The 21,057-nt window shown below is 34.5% G+C and overlaps 1 protein-coding gene across 5 annotated transcripts in view; it reads left to right on the top strand.

Annotated features, from left to right (window-relative positions):
- Positions 1 to 1,074: 1,074 nt before the first annotated feature.
- LOC130614038 (kinesin-like protein KIF15) overlaps positions 1,075 to 21,057 on the top strand; it is a 111,790-nt gene continuing 91,807 nt past the window's right edge. For 4 of the 5 annotated variants that reach the window (XM_057435433.1, XM_057435432.1, XM_057435435.1 and 1 more), the window contains exon 1: positions 1,075 to 1,264. In XM_057435433.1, coding sequence (XP_057291416.1) covers positions 1,090 to 1,264 — 175 coding nt within the window. In that variant the 5' untranslated portion in view covers positions 1,075 to 1,089. Of the gene's footprint in view, positions 1,265 to 4,593; positions 4,873 to 21,057 lie in introns of those variants that run through there. The other variant, XM_057435434.1, reaches the window with a different exon arrangement.

Below are 21,057 nucleotides of genomic sequence, written 5' to 3'. Positions count from 1 at the left end.
CAACAAGCCATTGATCAAGGAAATATTGTTGCTACTCTGTTCATTGATTTTAGGAAAGCATTTGACTGTGTTTCACATGATATCATGAAAAAGAAATTGATAGCTTCTGGAATTTCAGGAAATATGTATTCTTTGCTTAGTGACTACCTTAGAGAACGGAATCAGTTTACTGTTGTGAACGGACAGAAATCAGTTTCAGAGGAAGTAGAGTTTGGAGTACCCCAAGGCTTACTACTTGGTCCTCATTTTTTCTCCATTGATTCCAATGATCTACATGATAACGTTGATGATGGTGAGACTGATATGTTTGCTGATGATCCAACATCGTTTTGTATTACAGGTTTGTTTGAACAAGCTTTTCTTGAAATCCAAAGAGTATTAAATCAAGTTAGCAAGTGGGCTACTCTGAACCGCTTCAATATTCATGCAAGTAAAACAGAAATTATGTTTATGTCTCGTCAACAGTTCATCTGTCCATATCCACATTTTAAATTGAATGAAAATACAATTAGTGTTACCAGCTCCACAAAATGTCTTGGTCTTATCATTGACAATAACCTGTCTTGGAATGACCAGGTACATAAAGTATGTAAAGATTTTCCATTAAAGGTAAAGAAGCTATACTCAATGAGGTTTATGGAACCTGGTGATTTGAAATCGATTTATTTTGGTGGAATATTTCCATCTGTCCTGTATGGCATAAGTGTCTGGGGTAACAGTTCGTCTACGCTTATGAAACCAATAGAAAGTATTCATTTAAAAGCTGCCAGGTTCATCGGTAGAATAAAAAAGAATGTGAGCGATGAAAATGTTTTTAAACTAGATGATGCTTATGAGTATTATTAAAATACAGAGTTTCATGTAATGTTCATGTAATTTCATGTACTTTTATTTGTAAATTTATATTTTTATAATTTTAGGAGGTCCACATCACAATCCATCCATCCATCCATCCATCCATCCATCCATCCATCCATCCATCCATCCATCCATCCATCCATCCATCCATATCTATTTATCTAACTAAAAGAATGTCAAATGTGTTAAGCTTACATATTTATAGTTGTATAGTATATATAGAAAAGAAAGATGTTGCAATCTCCATCATATTTATCAAAGAGTTTTGTTTTCAATAATCACCAACAGCAACGACGAACAATTAAAAAAAGTTTATCACACTCGGTATTACCAAATGTTGAGATTATAGCACCAATGGAATTGACTGCGAAACTTGACAACAGAAGACACTCCGCTGGTTTTTTGAGTAAGTATCTACCTTTTTCTTTAATTTAAACACCAATACATGCTATTCATATCTTCCAGCATAATTTAGAAAAGTCATTTGGCCTTGTGACGAATTTCTCTGTCACCCATAAGTGCCTAATACCAGCCGGAATAAGCTCATCTTTTTCGTAAAAACAAGATGCAATTAGCAAGTATTGAGAAAATATTAAATAGAAAATAACATGTATATATTTGCATGTTTTTGGTTTTTTCATTAAGAATTTACGTAGAGCAACAACGGCTTTTTACTTGTATGTATGGACGATAAAATACACGAAAACGAATGGAAGCAATGCTAAAAGAATTTTCTATTACATTTCTTGCTCGAGAAGGTCTATAGTTAAACAGTTTTTTAATCAAGTGGTTTACGCGTACGGTAGAAGCCTATTTGAGCCGAGCGGTATATTTTCTTTAGGAAGATTTATCTGTTTAATCTATTAGCGTAGTCCTAAAAGCTGTTGCCGTATATACTTGCATCACTTTCTCTTCCAGTGTCCATATCCACCAATGTAAATTTGTACTTTGTATCAGAAGCTGCTAATGATGCTAAATACCATTTTTTTATTTGAAAAAAATGAAGAGGAACGAGACGGTGTTTGCACAATTACATGTTTTCCGTCAATTGCGGCGATAAGTACCTGGGAAAAATCCATCTTCGTTCAGACTCTATTATAATTTTTTACATTTTATTTCTGTTGAAGGCGGTTTGATATACCCCTCCCGAACTGATGACATTTGTTAGGATCATTAAGTAAGTAAGTAAGTAAGTAAAATCGTTAAAAATATTTACAGAGAAAAAGAAATTGAAAACAAAATAAATAAAATAATAAACTATATATAATATTAAAATGTATCATAAAAAATATAAAATAAAATTAAATGCAATTTTCCTGAGTGTTGATATGTTTGATGGCTGGATAACACAAAACAAGCCAAGGCGAGAATTGTATTGTGGTCCATTTCTACCCTTATAGAAAAAAAGATAAGCAAAACGAAAACGAAAGGATTATCAAAAGATCATATGAATTTAATTCACAAAATCATCTGAGTCCCTTCTCGTTATAACATCAAAATAGTGCTTTTTTAGGTTGTGTTTAAAACTGTTTGTAGTACTAGATCTTTTAAGACCCTTAGGAAGAGTATTCCATAAAGAGGGTCCAAGATAGGAAAGACACTGTTGACCTTGGGATGTTTTTACACAAGATTGTTCAAGCCTCTGGAATGATGAACGAGTCGAAGCTCTTCTATGACTTGATGGAATAAATACATCAGACATGTACAGAGGACATTTTTTCTGAAAAAATTTATATGCATGATTGTTTACGCATACTTTAAACCTTTCGCCAACTGGTAGCCAATTTATTTCCTTAAAATCCGTAGCACCTACATGTGATCTGCTACTTTTTTGTAAACAGAAGCGAACACATTTGTTTTGAGCAACCTGGAGCTTCTTTTTTAAAACTTTTGTCAGGTTTGGATACCACACAGTACTGGCATAGTCGAAATGTGGTTGAATTAAAGAGTTACAAAGAAGTCGTCGCTCGCATTCTGTAGCTGGCGAGTTGTAACTTGAGCAATATCGCAACATAACGCTTAGCCTTAGCCTAATGAGTTTGCGCATTTTTGTTGTCTGTTTTTCAATATGTGTAATGGAGCAATTTTATGTTCGAATGTCTGCAGAGTCGAAAACACAAAAAAAAGTATTCAAAATCGTGGAACTGGATATCATAATAAATTCACTTTTATTTCATCGTTCTTTGTTTATATTTCTCATCTACACCACTGAATGTTACCCTCTGTACGGAAAATTAAATATATTTAAAGGTCTCATAAACCTCTTTAAAGGTGGACTTCATATAGATCAAATTTTGGGCCTGAGCGCAAAAAGGAACGTTGATTTTTGGGACAGCGATTTTATGATTTTTGTGATTTCCATTGCATTTATATGACATTTTATTTTTGCATGTCGCTAGCGATGTTAAGGGTGATGCAATCATTTTATTTCATTGAGTTGATTGGCTATAGTTCACAACCTTCCTTGCAAAGTTGAATTGATTCAACTTTGCAAGGGAGCTTTTCTCTATCGCCAAATCACAAAAATCTCTGAACCAGGCGTTTTTTGTGTATTGCGCATGCACAAGTAAATCGCCCGAAAACTTACGTTACCGCGGTTGTTGTATATCAAATAAACACACGTGTAGTCCCACACGGACATTAATTACATTCCACCAATATACTATGACGTCACATACATAAAGTACAGAACGGTACACAGCACCAAACACGACATAGCACCGGTCTCACAGAATGTATTGCACCCTTTCGTGAATAAAGGCTGGTTTCCATACACAGCAGCATTTTGGGTCCAGTTGTAAAAAGCGCTGTGACTTTGATCTACGCATGCGCATTATCAGAATAATTTCGCTGACCTCGCGCTTTTGTTTGCGCTGAAGTGATTAAAAAAAAAACTAACTTAAAGGGGCTACGAACCGGTTATAATGCTCACACCGCATATCCTGCGCACATATTAAAAATCCGGCAAACGCGTTTTGTGCAATGAACAGACCAGCGCACTTCGCTCGCTGGTTCAATATTTTTTTTCGAAAAGTATATTACAAAGAAATATTTTAGCGAGACTCATTCTGGATGAAAACATGACCAAGGCTGGAGAAGATGAAAATTCTAGATATATCTGTATGTTCGAGTCTGTAAATTGCATACATGCCGGAAAAATAGCCATTTTTGTTTTTTGCCGCCATCAGCTCGACTTTCGTGCAAGTCACTAAAGTCGAAAACCAACAGCCCTTCCGTAGCCCACAGCCAATCACAACGAAGTTTACTTGAATTACGTAAGTATTCTAAATTAGATTTTTATTTGAAGATGGCCAGTAACAACGTGAATGGTCTCGCTTTTGTTTTTAAATTCTTAACCAAAATCGAGTGAAAGAAAGTCAAATAAATATTTATATAATAAATGTGTTAAAATAAGCCATTGATTAAGCGACATATACATTGTTTCTTTTAGACATAAAATAAAAATATGTAAGAGATTTGAGTTAAGGACAGAATAAAACACGAATAAAAATGCAAAGCAACAACCTTATTTTTAGAGGCATTAGGGAGAAGAGGTTGGTTTCCATTTAGCGCTTTTAACCCTTTATAATATAGCGCTAAATGGAAACCAGCCTTTACTCAAAGAAGTAAGTGAGAAGAGAAGTGCAACAAGTAGACTACCAGCTACGGTGAGAATACGGTCTATTTAAATAAAACTACTGTATAGTTAATTAAACCACTACCCGCCATTCGTGAAACAACGACAGGCCCGCTGAAAAGCTGTTGACACTAATAACCGTAACTAGCCGCAGGGTCGTCACACAATTCGCGGCGGAAGCGCGTCGATGTTTTGTTAAACGCATGCGCACGTGATGTAAACATTAGAAATGCGCGCTTCTTTAAAGAATATACAAAATTAGAAAAGTTCCTTCGTTACTATGAAGTATGTTAAGTTGTTTTATCAACCTTAAAAAATGGAAGCTCAAGCCAGATTAAGAATCAGTAAAAATGTATCTAAACATTCGGCTTCTGCTGGTAATTTTTTTCTGTTTTTAGTATTTATTTTATTTTTGGTATCCATAATCAAGCTCCTGACTGTTCATTTTAAAAAATGAACAGTCATGAGCATTTGCAGTCACCCTACCGTTGTTTTTTCTTAGCTAAGTAACATTAAAATAACCAGTCATTTAACGTAACTGTCAAGTAGTTTCTCTTCAAAAATTTAAAACCAAGGGAAACCAGGTGATAGCTATCTATAGCTAACTCCTTTCTTTTAGTTAGCTATATATAGATGGCTAGCTATATATTTCATATATCTATCACATTCCATCTGAATTGCTAGATTTTTTGATGTTGCACACGTCATTAATACATTATATATACTGACATAACATTTTTAAAAGTAGTGAAGCCATTATTTCAATTGTTTTTACAGCAATCGCTCAACTAGACAACCGCCTAAGATATGAATCCTATTCTTATGCTGAGTGCTAAGCAGAAAGGATAAATTCATTTTATAATCTCTGGCATAAATAAACCCAAGACCTCTCGCACTAGAAGCGAACGCTCTACTATAAGGCTACCAGTCAGTAATCTCATCGATTATAATACTAAGTTTCTGGATTTTCATACTAAGTTTCCGATTTTTAATTCTCAGTTCCGATTATAATACTAGTTCCAGTTGCGCTGCCTGAAAAGGAGAAAGTGGACCGTCGCAATTGATTCCAAATTGAGTTAGTTCATAATCTGTCATTTCAAATAGTTCAGGTCCCATTTATTAAAACCCTCAGTCTAAATCTGCTTTGGTGTTTTATTTCTTCCGGTTCTAATTCAGTGATTATTCCAGGACTCCCTAAATTCCTGGAGCATCGTTTATCCTAGGAATGTAAACTTATGTAAGGCATATAAATGGAAATCATTATGTTGGTGCTTTAAAATTAAAATAATTCCAGAATTGTTGTAAAACGTAAACAAATATGTCTACCCATAAGCGCTCAATGCGTTGGTTATGTACAGATTTTCACGTTCTGTCTTAAAATGCACTCCGTAAACATGAAGTAGGTAAACAAGCAACCAAAATATTTTCTGTTCTGTGGTCAGTTGTCATTTTAAGAGGAAGTCTGTATATTTGCGAAGCAAGTAGAAATTGATCAAAAACTGTATCTGCTCTGTTGTTTCAATTTGTGATTACCATCCATATGCGTATAATATAATAACAAATTGGAAATTTAATAAATTACAACATTTTACTACATTATAATGTTTTCACAGAAATTTCAGAATGTCTAAGTAGAAACGCGAAATAAACTACAGTGATTATATTAATGCTTACAGAGAGTAATTGAACATGGCACATTGTATTTTCTTCTAAATATTCGTTTTTTATTTATACTCAAAGGATTTGGGTTCACTCTTTTGATAGATTGTCGCAATCTATCTCTTTGAGTGATATTCCCCCTACATACCAGGGAACCATTAACCATTTTTCACCAGAATTGGGACTTTGATTGATTATTTCTCTAGCAATATCATCCAGGGCATAGTCAGCTGGAACACTATAATTGATAACCGTTACAAATGATTTCCGTCTTTTCACTAACACCAAATAAGCTTGTGATTTTTGTCCATTGCATCCTTAGTTGTCTCAAATTTCAAATTTGGTCTTAACTTATATTTATTTTTGAACGTCAAGGTTTACCTGTTTTGGGAATTAATTAAATTTAAATTATCCAACTTAACCTGATATTTGTTACGTAAATCACTGAAAACCTTCAGCAGATCTTCTAGTTTGGTAATGATCTAAGCACTCCTTGGTGTACTGAGAGTTTGAAGAGTTTGGTAAAGGCAAGCAACAGCTTAAGATTCAACAATTTCTCTAAAAGTTAACTCAACTTCATCGTCCTAATTCCTTTTACATTTGATTATTAAAGCATAAATATAAGGAAGAAGTTCTTCCAAAAATCCAAAACAGTCTTTACAAGTTGGTATTGCTTGTTCAGTTGCCAAGGCTGTATTTTGAAAGAAGTACTTGATCTTGTTTGGATAATAAAGTTTTTTCTGAATACGTGTTAAAGTAACACAATAAATTAAATTTTATCTTTACCTTGCAATCCCTTTCTCTTGCAGTGTGTGGGGAAAATAAATAAATGACAACCATACTGCAGTATTTTGTGATCTCTGCAAATTATGGTCTCATACCAAATGTAACAGTATTACAACTGGTGAATATATTCTGCTCCAAGACTCACCATTTAACTGGGCCTGTCAAAAATGCCTTAGAAATGCTCTTCCCCCAGGAAATGTTTTCTCTGACAACTCTACTAACATGAGTACTACCTCTCTTCCTGACTTTTTAAATTCCAGTTCTGCAAAAAATACTAAACTTAAATCTTTTTTGTCCCCCTTGAATGATCTCAATAACAATAACAATAAAATTTTCCCTAGTTCATCACTTTGCTGATGATACAAACTTGCTGCATTTTAATCCCTCATTAAAATCCCTTGTCAAAAAAGTCAATCTTAATCTTAGGCACTGGCACTGGCTCAGTGCTAACAAAATATCTCTTGATGCTAGTACAACGGAATATATACTCTTTAGACACCCCTCTAAACCCATTAACTGTGAATTTAAGCTTTCTATTGGTGGTCAAAAGGTTTTTCCTAGTGAAACTATAAAATATCTTGGTGTACTGCCTGATTCTAACCTAGGATGGAAGTCCCAGATTAATACAGTTGCAACCAAACTGAAAAATATTAATGGAATCATTGCAAAAATAAGACATTATGTGCCGATGGATGTTCTTCTATCAGTTTATAATGCTCTTTTCCACTCAAATCTACTCCCAAGTGTGGAGTCAGTCCATAAGTTTACAAGTGAACCGAATCACTGTCCTTCAAAATTGTGCTTCACGTCTTATGAATTTTGCCAACCATAGAAGGTAAACACAGCAAAGACACAGCAAAGACAAGCAAAACACAGCTGAAGGTAAACACAGCAAAGTCTAAAGTCATGATAAGTAGCATTGCAGCTAAGTGTGACCTTGTAGTTGGAAAGTGGCCTTGTGGAGTTTGCAGGAAAGGGGTTGGTAGTAACTCAATTTTTTGTCAGACTTGCAAGCATTGGGTACATAAGAAGTGCAGTAGTATTAGTGGAAGGTTAAGAGCTGGCATACAGTTTGTATGCAAGCGTTGCAAAGGTGAGATTATAGAGAATGAAGTATTTCCAGCTTTAATGATGTACAACAGTGGCTCGTTAGAGATAGTTAAGAACTTCTGTTACTTAGGTGATATGTTGGGCAGTGAAGGGGGTGTTGGAAGAAGTGTTACTTGCAGGATAGGTTCTGCTTGGAAAAAGTTTAGAGAGTTACTTCCTTTATTGACTAGCAGAGTCCTGTCAATTGAGGTAAAAGGTAGGTTGTATGAGGCCTGTGCAAGAAGTGTTATGTTGTACGGTAGTGAGACATGGGCAGTGAAGCAGGAAGATCTTGACTGTTTAGAAAGGAATGATATGAGAATGGTTAGGTGGATGTGTAATGCCGGTCTGAGAGACAGAAAGAGTTCAGATGAGCTAAGAAGCAGGCTAAGTCTCTGTAGAATTAAAGATGTTATCCAGATAAGAAGATTGAATTGGCTGGGGCACTTGGAAAGAATGGAGGAGGAGAATTGGGTAAGAAAGTGTAGAGACTTGATAGTTCCTGGGGCAAAGCCCAGAGGCAGACCGAGAAAGACGTAACAGGAGGTTATAAGGACAGACTTGATAGAGAGGAAGTTGAGTTTAGATCTAACACAGTCTAGATCAGATTGGAAGAGGGTCATTAATATACCCTGTCCAACCCATGCTAGCATGGAAAACGGACGTTAAGCCGAGAATGATGAATGATGATGATGATAGAACAAATACAAACCAATATTATAAAGATTTAGGCATCTTTAAATTCACAGATACTGTGAAACTGCAAATTGTATTATTTATAATTTATGTCACAACAATCTACCTGTTCCTCTGATTGGTACCTTTTCAATTGACTTCTCTCACTCTCATAATACTCATGCTAACAGCCTAGGCTTTATAAATTCGCATGCTGTTCGTACTTCTGCATTTAGTTTGAAATCCATTAGGCATCAAAGTGTCCTATCATGGTTTACTTGTCAAAATGCGTTACCTGAAATAAGACTTTTAAAACTCCCCTTGCATAGACTTAAATCTCTAATAAAGCATACATTCTTGCCTAATTATGTTTAATTTATATATACCTAAAATTACTATTGTTTACAATCACTTTCACACCACTTTTTTTCTTGGGATTTGCAATTGCAATATTTTCATATTTTTTTGCTTGTCTGTCTTGTTTTGTAGTGTTGTCTGTGTAAGTTGTGTGTTTTGTATTGTCCACGGTGGCTGTCATACTTCGAGCTCTGCTAACTTTGGCAGTTTCCAGGGTTTACTAGGGCATAATTTTTAATCAATAATGTATTTATCTCCTAGTAAACTGAAATATATGTTTATTTCATTCATTCGCTCATTCATATCATAATTTTCCAATTGCAAATCTGAATCTAAACTCAGATTTATAATTGATCTATTCTGATCTACCTTATTACACGAAAATAAGTAGTCAACTTAATAAAGCGGGTTTAAATATGATACTACATAAAATTAACGCAAATTTATAAATTTTGGTATTTAAATGTGTGGTAATTAACGCGAATTTAAAAAGCAAATATTTAAACAGCATTATATGCAAATTTTCAGCCATTAAAAAATTCCTTTTCTCAAAATTAGATGAATTTAAAGCAAAGAAAGAACAACAGAAATTAGGTATGCATAGGCAATCCTTATTTTTTTGATATAACATATCATACAGTAAAGGGGTTTAAGTTAATCAATTCTTGGTTTCGTTGATGACTTTTGTTGATTTTTTAACACTCCATCTCTCCGTTTTATGTTTTGTTGACCGCTTCTAGATTAAAAAAAGGTCTCGAAATCATATATTTATATTTTTAAAGGCATAACTTAGTATTCGATAACTTAGTATTATAATCAATAACTTAGTATTATAATCGATAACTTAGTATTATAATCGATAACTTAGTATTATAAACGATAACTTAGTATTATAATTGATAACTTAGTATTATAATCAATAACTTAGTATTATAATCAATAACTTAATATTATAATCAATAACTTAGTATTATAATCGATAAGTTAGTTTTATAATCGACAAATTAGTATTATAACCGGGAACTTAGTATTAAAGTCCATTATAGCGCGCCAAGGAGATGGGTGGAGGAGGAAGGTGGCTGGAAGATAACGTTGAAGAACACCACAAGAAAAAGTGAAAAATATACAGTGAGTACTGATTGCGACTAAAGCTACAAATTTGTGAGAATACAAGTGAAGAAATTAATCAGTGAGAGTGCAAGTAATTTACTTAGAATGATATTACCCATATTTTTTGTTAAACATGCTCTGAATGAAAATTATTATTTTACTCGCAAGTCTACTCATCATCATCATCATCATCATTCTCGGCTTAACGTCCGTTTTCCATGCTAGCATGGGTTGGACGGGGTATATTAATGACCCTCTTCCAATCTGATCTAGACTGTGTTAGATCTAAACTCAACTTCCTCTGTATCAAGTCTGTCTTTATAACCTCCTGCCAAGTCTTTCTCGGTCTGCCTCTGGGCTTTGCCCCAGGAACTATCAAGGCTCTACACTTTCTTACCCAATTATCCTCCTCCATTCTTTCCAAGTGCCCCAGCCAGTTCAATCTTCTTATCTGGATAACATCTTTAATTCTACGGAGACTTAGCCTGCTTCTTAGCTCATCTGAACTCTTTTTGTCTTTCAGACTGGCGTTACACATCCACCTAACCATTCTCATATCATTCCTTTCTAAACGGTCAAGATCTTCCTGCTTCACTGCCCATGTCTCACTACCGTACAACATAGCACTTCTTACACAGGCCTCATACAACCTACCTTTTACCTCAATTGACAGGACTCTGCTAGTCAACAAAGGAAGTAACCCTCTGAACTTTTTCCAAGCAGAACCTATCCTGAAAGTAACACTTCTTCCAACACCCCCTTCACTGCCCAACATATCACCTAAGTAACAGAAGTTCTCAACTATCTCTAACGAGCCACTGTTGTACATCATTAAAGCTGGAAATACTTCATTCTCTATAATATCACCTTTGCAACGCTTGCATACAAACTGTATGTCAGCTCTTAACCTTTCACTAATACTACTGCACTTCTTATGTACCCAATGCTTGCAAGTCTGACAATAAATTGAGTTACTACAAACCCCTTTCCTGCAAACTCCACAAGGCCATTTTCCAACTACAAGGTTGCACTTGGCTGCAATGCTACTGACTTTAGACTTTGCTGTGTTTACCTTTAGCCCTTTCTCTTCTAGTCCTTTCTTCCACTTCTCAAACTTTTCAACTAATTCTTCCATCGACTCTGCTATGAGAACCAAATCATCTGCATACAATAACTCCCATGGACAACCTGTTCTGAGCTCCATCAACAGCGCTTCTAAGACTAGAATAAACAACAAAGGACTAAGTACAGAACCCTGATGTACACCAACATTTACACTAAATTCATCACTAAGTGAATCGTTAATCCTGACACGACTTCTAGCATTGCTGTACATAGACTGTACCATCGTAACTAGCCACTCATCCACACCTAATTTTCTCATAGCCAACCAAATAACTTTACGTGGCACTCTATCAAAAGCTTTCTCTAAATCTACAAAGGCAAAATAGAGATTCTTTCTCTTTCCTAAATACTTTTCCTGAAGCTGTCTGAGTAAAAATATTGCATCTGTAGAGCCACGCCCTGGAACAAAACCAAATTGCATCTTATCTATATCAATTCTTTCTCTAAGTAACTTATCAATCACTCTTTCAATAACTTTCATTACTTGATCAACCAACTTCAAACCTCTATAGTTACCCCTTTCTAATGCATCACCCTTGACATTGAAACAATTCACTATTACACTCGACTGCCACTCACTCGGAATAGCAACATCCTTTATAATCTGATTAGCAAGACTTGTAATAAGCTCAACTTCAATATATCCAGATGCTTTTACCATCTCTGCAACAATACCTGATACTCCTGCAGCCTTGCCAATCTTCAATTTCCTGATAGCCTCCACTACCCATTCTGTCCATTCTGCATAAGTTTATTTCACTCGCATAAGTTTATTTTTTTAAAGTAAAAAATTTTAGTTAAAAAGAAATTAAATTATATTTTATTATAAACTCGCCATAGAACGATTGTGGTAAAAAGTAAAATATAAAAACAAGCTTTAAAATAGCATAAGCTTTTCAGTTAAAACCATCCTCAGTGCATACATAGATGTAATAAATTTTAAAGTGAACGTATTTTTACATTGGTATGAGTTTTTAAAAAATTAATTAACACATATACAATAAAATATAACTGCCCTCAAGAAGGCAATAATCATTAACTACATACATCTAAATCACATTTGCTATCACACATGTTTCTCAGCTGATAAACATTTTGTGATAACTTAGATGTATGACCAAACATTTCTGTCATGTCACTCCATTTCTAAATAACAGAAGTTTTTTAGGTTCAAGTCAAGTTGTTCATTTAATTTTGGACGTTTCAATGCTATAAATGAAGCTTCCAAGTTTTTTCTCAACCTCGTTCTCAGAGGTGCTTTTATCAGAATTTTCCAACTAAACGGATGATCAGGATTATGGTAAATATGGTTAGCTGGTTCGGAATTCTTGGTTGAATTATTATGCTCATTTCAGCGAGTCACAGCATTTTTCTTGTTTCGCCAATGTAAGATGTGTTATAAGTGGTACACGTTCCTTCTTAAATAACGCAAGAAAGTTATGAATTTCAATCTTTTAGTGAAAAACAGTTGGCATATCTTTTTTGTATTCCATTTTATTGCAACTTCAAACTTATTTTGGTAAACTTGTGAAACTTTGAAATGAATGATTTGGAAACTTTTTCATTTTCTTCACAATATGGAACTTTTAAAAGAATGAATGGCTTTGGTAAGTCAAAAAAGTTGGGTGGAATTATAAACTCGTCATCTTCGGTATTATTAGTAAGTGGATCTTGAAATTGATCAATGACGCTTTCCACAAACCTGGAAGGGAGATTTGCATTTCGAAATTTTTTTCCTTATTACATTCTTTTCCATTTTGAAGTCATTCGAGATATGATTTGCACAACCGAGATCACCATTGATGGCATTCCTTTTGTATCGTTTTGGAATGCTCTATTTTAAAACTTTTTTTTATATTTTACTTTTTTACCAAATTATATTTTCACTTTATATGCTAAAAAATTGCAGTGTTATAGGACAAGCTTTTATGTATTAATGGTTAAAGCCAATTTTCTGCATTAAAATCAAAACTACTTTTCTGCATTAAAGATTAAAACCACTTTTCTGCATTAAATCAGGCCTCACAACGAAAAAATATGGTAATCTCAGGATAAAACGCATACATTGATATCACTGCATACACGATCACGTAGGTATATAGCCTTACTTCACCTACGCAATTTATTTTATTTACAAAGTGAAATTGATTTTTTCTATTTCTTAGAAGTGCTCCTATCGATTTTCACGCTCTCCCTCAACACAATGAAGTAGAGCATTGTTTTTCTCGTCTTATGCTATTCTAATCTATTTATATCTTTGCAATCACATTGAGCGCATTGTCATGATTTGTTTCTAGTAATAGAGAAATATGGCAGGTATCATTTCTAGGTGTTATTGATATGTATTATACAACGTAGTGTCTAGGACTTATTTATTAATTACTGTTGAAAATATTGAAAAAAGTTAAAATTAAATGTAATCGATGTTAATTTTTTTGTTTTTGATACTTTCGAGCAACAGGTGGCCACTGAGAATATGTAAAAAAAATTAAATTCAATTAATAAGAACCTTAGAAGTATCTCCTCCCCACTGCTTCATTTAATTTGATCATACACACTGTGGTTGCTGATATAAATGGATAACAAAATTGCATAAACATGAATGTTCCATCCATTCTATACATACAATCCATAATAATTATTATGTTGTTCATGCTGACACTGTACTTGTGAAAAAAATGATGATTTGACATAACAAAAGTAGCAAAAGTATTTAAAGAAATGAATGTACAAGAAGTAAAACGTCAAAATTTAATTTTTTTAAGAATTTTTTTATTTTAAATAAAAATGAATGGTGCATTAAAATCAATGCTTTGAATTTTCTTTAAGTGTAATGACGTATTTTTTAAAAAAAAGGTACTTGTGAGTACTTTAGTTATTGTGCACTCGCATTATTTCAAAATTTACCATTGTTGAAATAGTATACCTTATAGTACAAATTGATGATATCTATATCTTAAGATGAAGTAAAAGTATAATGTCAGTTACTCATCCACATTTATCTATACACCAGTGTGAACAAAGTGAGAGAATATCAGCAGTTAAAGATCTAGTCAAGTATTGTGAAACCAGGATTCAGTCACTAGATAGCTTGGACAATACATTCATCTAATAGTCACCACAACAGGATTTTACATCATTCCTATATCAACATTAACCAACATACTTCAGGAGCTGGAGTGTCACAATCCACCATCAATAACCTTGACCATATAGTACTGCTAATAAAATAATAATAATAAATACTTAAAGTGGTTAGCCCAGAAAATCACAAAAACTTATAGTTAGTGGATTGTTTCCACTGGGGACCACTAGAACAAAAAAGAAACAAAAAATGATAAACCTTAGACTGCCTTAGCTCAATCAAACATAGTAACATTTATAATCTGTGAAAATTGAAAAGAAAAAGAATAAAAAAACTAAACTTATAAAGTTGAAAAGTTATCTCCATTAGAATTTGCCAAATACACAGCCCTTGAAATTAGAATTTTATTACGTCGGCAATAAAACTGCCGACGTGAGATAGATTTCAACTGATTTGGGTCGGCAATTTTTTTAATGAAATTTTTTAGCTGGCAATAACTTTCGTCATTCACGTTTTATTAGAGGTAGACCTCTCATAATTTTGATGCATTGATCTCATAAGACAGTGAAAAACGGGAATTAGCATAACTTCCGGATGGTGAACTTTGTTAGTTTAAAAGTGCACTGCCAACTGGCTTTTTATGTTTTGAGATAAATTCATTAGGTTAGAGTACATTAGGTTGTATATCGCAGAAGTTGCCGGTGACATGCTTCAAAAATGCTTGTCACCGGCACAGTTTAACATGAAGCAAAACTGTGCAGGAGACTCAATCTTCGCAGAACATCTCTTCTCACAAAACCGGGGCAAAGCTGACTTATTGCCTGCTGTGTCGTGTGGGAGAAAGAACTTCTGGACGATATACAATTTTTTCGATTATTGTACTAAACATAGTTGATTTCTCTTTCCCCTTGTAAAAGGGTTTTTAAACTTTATTCAACAATTTGTTTTCTTTGGTATTACATTACGAGAACATTCGTCCGAAAGCTGTATTACCTTAATACAGCTTTCGGATGAGACCTAACCTCTCCCATGTTCTGGTTATATTTAACTTGCATGGGTGCGCACTCTTCTCGCAGTATTCTCTGTGACGATGAAGGTCGGACTTACTTGTGGCATGGTTCCAAATGGTCTTCCGTCTTTCGTTCGAGTCTCAGTGTAATACACCAGCCGAGCATAAGAGTGTCAGCATAAAGGAAAGGGGCCGCGACTTTAATGATCTCTATACCTTACGCTCTTCATAATAACACTTACCATTTTTAATTTTGGCATTCATAAGCTTTTTGATTTTGGTGACGCTTTAGTTCAGCCTAATGGCCTAGCTTACTGAAAATGGAATTTAATTATTTTGTAGTCGCATTGAGTGAAAGAAGCTCAAACAAAACCAAAATTATTGTTATTTAAAAATTTCACAACAAAATTACGTCAGCAATTTTTTTGCCGACGTACCAGCGGTATCTTTGTATTTTGCGTCGGCAATTACGTCGGCAGTGCTGAATGCCGACGCTAATTTTAAGGGCTGATGCATTAGAGATGGAAGTCTTAAACGAAAGCAAACTTCCATCACAGGTCACTTGGTCTGAAAGATTATTTCACACTTTTGCAGCTCTAAATGGGAAGGCTTTTTTTGCCAAATTCCGTGTTGACCAAGGGAAGTGTGAACCTGTTTTTTGAAGCTCCTCTTTTTTGATGATGATACATTTTGCCAAAAGGAATTTTGAGTGCACGTAATCAGGAGCAATGTGATTCATGGCTTTGAAAACTAATATCACATCTTTTTTGATGAGTAAATTATTCATTGAATATTTCCTCTCTTTCCCAAGAAAGGTACAAACACATTTTAATCGTTTTTCTAGTTTTTCCAATCTACCTTGGGTGGCACAAGCCCATGCCGAGGAGCAGTAGTTAAAATATGGCATGATAAGTGCATTAATTCAAAGGTTTTGTGTGAGGTGTTAAACAGGATGCAATGGTTCTAATTTTAGAATATTTAATTAGTATTTTTCTATTTATGTCATTAATGTGCTTTAATCGCTGTCATTAATCCCTTGAATGTAACTTTACATGTACATGAGTTCTATGACCCTATGTAACGACCTGATGTCTACATAAAGAACCTATCATCTGTGTGAACCATAACAATAAGATATGATAAAGCCTTGCATGTTATTCTTTCAAAGTGTTAAAAATAGTGAAAGCTATTGAAATATTTATTTTAAAAAAAAATGAACAAACATAACACATGAGAAAAGTTAAATCATTATGTGCATTTTGTATTTTTGTAAAATAATGTTCACGCAAAAAGTAATTGCTATCTGTTTTGTTTTGTTTTATTCTAAAAACAGTTTCCATACACACTTACATGTCTCAATTTTTGTGTATGCAGCTTAAAATAGAGGCCTCTGTAACTTGTGCATTGCTACCTGTTTTTCATTTATTTTATTTTGGGAACACTGTTTTTATACTCACTTGCCTCCTTATTGTGCATGCGGCTAAAAACAGCAGCTTTAGTAACTTGTGCATTGCTACCTGTTTATTCTTCAGAAAACTGTTTATACTTACTTGCCTCAGATTTTGTGCATTCGGTTAAAAATATTAGTTTCAGTTAGTCAAATTTAAATTCATCGAAAATCTTTAATAATTTTGCTGTGTTATAATTTCAAAATATCAAGAAACATTTTTTTCTTATAACTTTTTGTATATATACAAGTTCTCAAAAACAAAAAAAACAAAAACATCAAAAAAATACAATTGTGCCGAATTAAATTCAATGTTACTTTCATTGTTTTTTTTTCTGTTTAGATACTTTTTCATGCTTTTTTAAGCATCACACCAAACATCTTTCTTCCAATGTAATCCACTTTAGCCACATTTAAAGGTTCTTTAGTCATCATGTGTCCGTTTTTAGCAATAATTGTGCCATACAGGTTGCATCCCTGTCTTTCTGAAAGAGGGAAAATCCATTGCATCAATCTTTAAGCAAATTTTTTTTTCAGAATGCGATTGGTTTTTTTCTATTTGAACAAGTGAAAAACAATTTTTTTACAGCGAAATTAAGATTATTTAGCTGCGAAAAACTTGAATGCCATAAGAATGTTTAAATAATTTAATATGTTGATCGTTTGTATAAAGTCAATCCAATCGTTACTGAAAGACAAGGTTGGACATCCAGACATTAAAACAATATTTTTATTTTGTTTGTTTCCATTTCCCAAATTGACGCTAAAGAGAATTGTTTGCGCAATTTTTTAAGAGTTACTTATATTTTATGTGCGAAATATAACATATAGCTTTGTGTGAAAAGAAATAAAATCGCACGCACATTTTCGTAAACACGGGTATCAGAAAACATAACATTTCTTAACGAACGATTCAACATTGCTGTTCATGAGTAAAAACATTGAATTTTATTTTTTTACATTGATCTCTTGAGGACTATAGCAATTAAATACAACAATGGGACACACTAGGTTCACATGAGCTAATTACATTTTGTGAACCAGTCACAAACTCTATTGTTTTCGAATAATGACAATGAAAGTTTTGACGTTACCAAAAGCTTATGCAAATGTGATATCTATCACGTACATGTAAAGTTACATTCAAGCAATACTGTGGGAGAAGATATTAATAAAGAGAAAATGGCTAAAAAGATCCATCGTCAGTTTGCACACCCTTTATAAAAAATTGCATAGCCTAATAAAATCTGCTGAACAACCATTAACAGCACTGAAAAAAGTATCAGACAACTGTCAACTGGTGCACTTTACCACTCTGTTCTACCAAGACCAGTTCTTGGTTTGCCAACAACTACAAATTTTTAAGAAAACTATTGCATTATACCTTAAGTTCTTAGAAGGTAAAATAATTCTGTCAGGTGCACTACAGATACCTAACAAAATACTATCAACTATTGTGAAAACAATTTTAAAAATCTAGGTGACTGTTTACGGCACGGCGGACAAGTTTTTGGTTCAACAATGGAGGCGAGTTATTAATCTGCAATGTTTAAAACTTGCAGACAGCTGTGGTACTTTTACCACTGAAGCTGAATCGCCATAGTCTAGTGGACTGGTTGAGCGTCACAATTTATTAATGCAAATAAATTCTAAATAAAGAAAAATGAAACTTTGACATTGCACTTATGTAGGCTCTCAGTGCTAAAAATAGTTTGCAGAATGTTCATGGTTTCTCACCTTACCAACTTGCCATTGGTGAAAATGCGAAGCTGCTCAATACCATTTCAAAAGATCCCCCCTTATATCAGCTAATATATGCTCTAGTAAAGTTCTTGTTGAGATTTTAAAAGCAATTCAAGCTGCCAGAGAAGCCTTTGTCAAAGCTGAAAATTCTGCAAGGAATCTTTGTGCTCTTAACCACAACATTCAGTCCTACTCTATGCTGTTTACCCAACAGGGGATAAAGTATACTGTCGATCAGACAGATGCTGAAGAAGACCAGCAAAAGTGTTAGGAAAAGAGGGTCAGCAGGTATTTCTAATGCATGGAGGTTACTATATTACATTCTTGCGGGCTTGCACATAAACCAGATTCTGCTTGTTTCTCTCAATACTTAAAGAGTAATTGTAGAGAAACTGTACACAATTCAACCATTTCGGTTTCCACCTCATCCAAAGTTTCAGATAATTTTACACAAGCAATAAAACAAAACACATCTGCTAGACCTGTTTATAAAGACTCTGAATCAGCCTCTGAGCCATATGTTGAACTAAACAACACCACATTAGTTTATAGTAACACCATCCGACCTGATGACATTATTGTTCCTCACGTGTCCACTGCTGATTTATCAGGTATGGATCTTGATCTACCCAGATCATCTTCACCAAATCTTCCTAGTAACTGTTTCGCACCCTACCCAAAAGAAAACACTTCGCCAGTTAAAGAAAGATGACATCTTAAAAGTTGTTTACTGTCAAATTGTTATTAAGATTAGGAAAGATTGGAAAAGTAAATACTAAAAGGAGCCAGTCCTGGAATATCTTGTCACCAGATGGTTATGTCACGTCTCTTGACCTTCAACATGACACAGAAAGCTGGACTTATGTCAATCAAGAAATACCTTAAGATCATAACCAGGACAGCAATGTGTAACCGTTCAGTGGGTTGTGAAACCAAAACTTGTTGATTGCAAAATAACCAGTAAAGCTCGACTTCTTGCACAAGGTTTTCAGAAAGAACGATCCTTCTGAATAGACTTATCAACTTGCTCACAAGAAAGCCTATATAATGCTTGCATTAGAAGTGTTTTGTTATATGGAAGTGAGACCTGGACGGTCAATGTTGAGGATGTTAGCCGCATTAAAAGAAATGACAATGATATATTGAGGTGGATTGCATCTGTTAAGCTCTCTGACAGAGTTTCCACAGTGGAGCAACACAGTCCCCTTGGTTTGAAATCAATTGGGGAGTTCGTGCAGACCCGCCGACTCTGATGGTACGGCCATGTTTTGTGTGTGATGATGATTGTTGACCAAAGAAAATTTTGGAATGCGATGTTCCTGGAAAATTCCCGAAAGGACGACCCCCAATGATGGCTTAAAAACGTTCAACGCGATATGAAATCCAAAAACCTCACTGATGATGTTGCCTAAAACCGTTTAGCCTGAAGAAATCCAATACAACCTGGCCGTAGACATGATCGATGTTCTAGCCTTATCAATGAGGGAAACGACATTAAGCCTGAAGTAAGAGTAAAGCTTAAGACTGACTCTTACAATCATTGTCAGTCATGTTGGGACTTAAAAATAATATAATAGTAATAAAACTGCCGACGTGAGATACATTAACTGATTTGCATCTGCATGCGTCTGCAAATAAAACTGCTGAAATGAGACACTTTCAAGTGATTTGCGTGGGCATTGGATTGGCAATATTTCTGAGTGTAATTTTTCAGCAGGAAAAAACTTCGTTATTCACCTTGTATTGGAGCTAGACCTCTTATAAATTCAATGTATTGCATCATTAAGCTGTATATGGCAGCCCTTGCAGGCTTGGTCAGGAGACACGTGCAATCACACGCCCACACGCGCGCAAAGAAGTTTACGCGAGCGATTTATCGCTCACGTAAGAGACTATTTATCAGAATTTTCTAGAGATCCTACGATATAATTTTTTCACATTTTAAGAGAATCTACTAAATAAGCGCCACCAAAAACACAAAGCTTATGAAGAATGATCGTGTTATTATGAAGAACATGAGGTAAAGAGAACATTAAGGTCGGCTTTTCCTTCATGCTGACACTGTTATGCTCGGCTGGTGCATTACACTGAGACTCGAACGAAAGACGGAAGACCATTTGGAACCATGCCACAAGTCAGTCCGACCTTTATCGTCACAGAGAATACTGCGAGAAGAGTGTGCACGCATGCAAGTTAACTATAACCAGAACATGGGAGAGGTTAGGTGCCCTGTACCTTAATACAGCTTTCGGACGAATGTTCTTGTGATGTATACCAAAGAAAAAACATGTTAAATAAAGTTTTAAAAATATAGCAAATCTGCCAACACATCATCCCGTTCAACTTACTTGTGGTTAATACGTTTTACAAAATTCATTTTTATTGGGTTTTGTTTTAAGGCTGGCATTCCTGCATCTGCAGAAAGAAATTTTTTTTTGTAACGGTGACCGAAAAAAAAAAATTCAACCCTCGCTATG

This window comes from Hydractinia symbiolongicarpus, chromosome 11 (genome assembly GCF_029227915.1).
Source record: "Hydractinia symbiolongicarpus strain clone_291-10 chromosome 11, HSymV2.1, whole genome shotgun sequence".
Classification (NCBI taxonomy): Eukaryota; Metazoa; Cnidaria; class Hydrozoa; order Anthoathecata; family Hydractiniidae; genus Hydractinia; species Hydractinia symbiolongicarpus.
The sequence above is the reverse complement of the archived record's forward strand: the minus strand, read 5'-3'. Positions and strand labels throughout refer to the sequence as shown.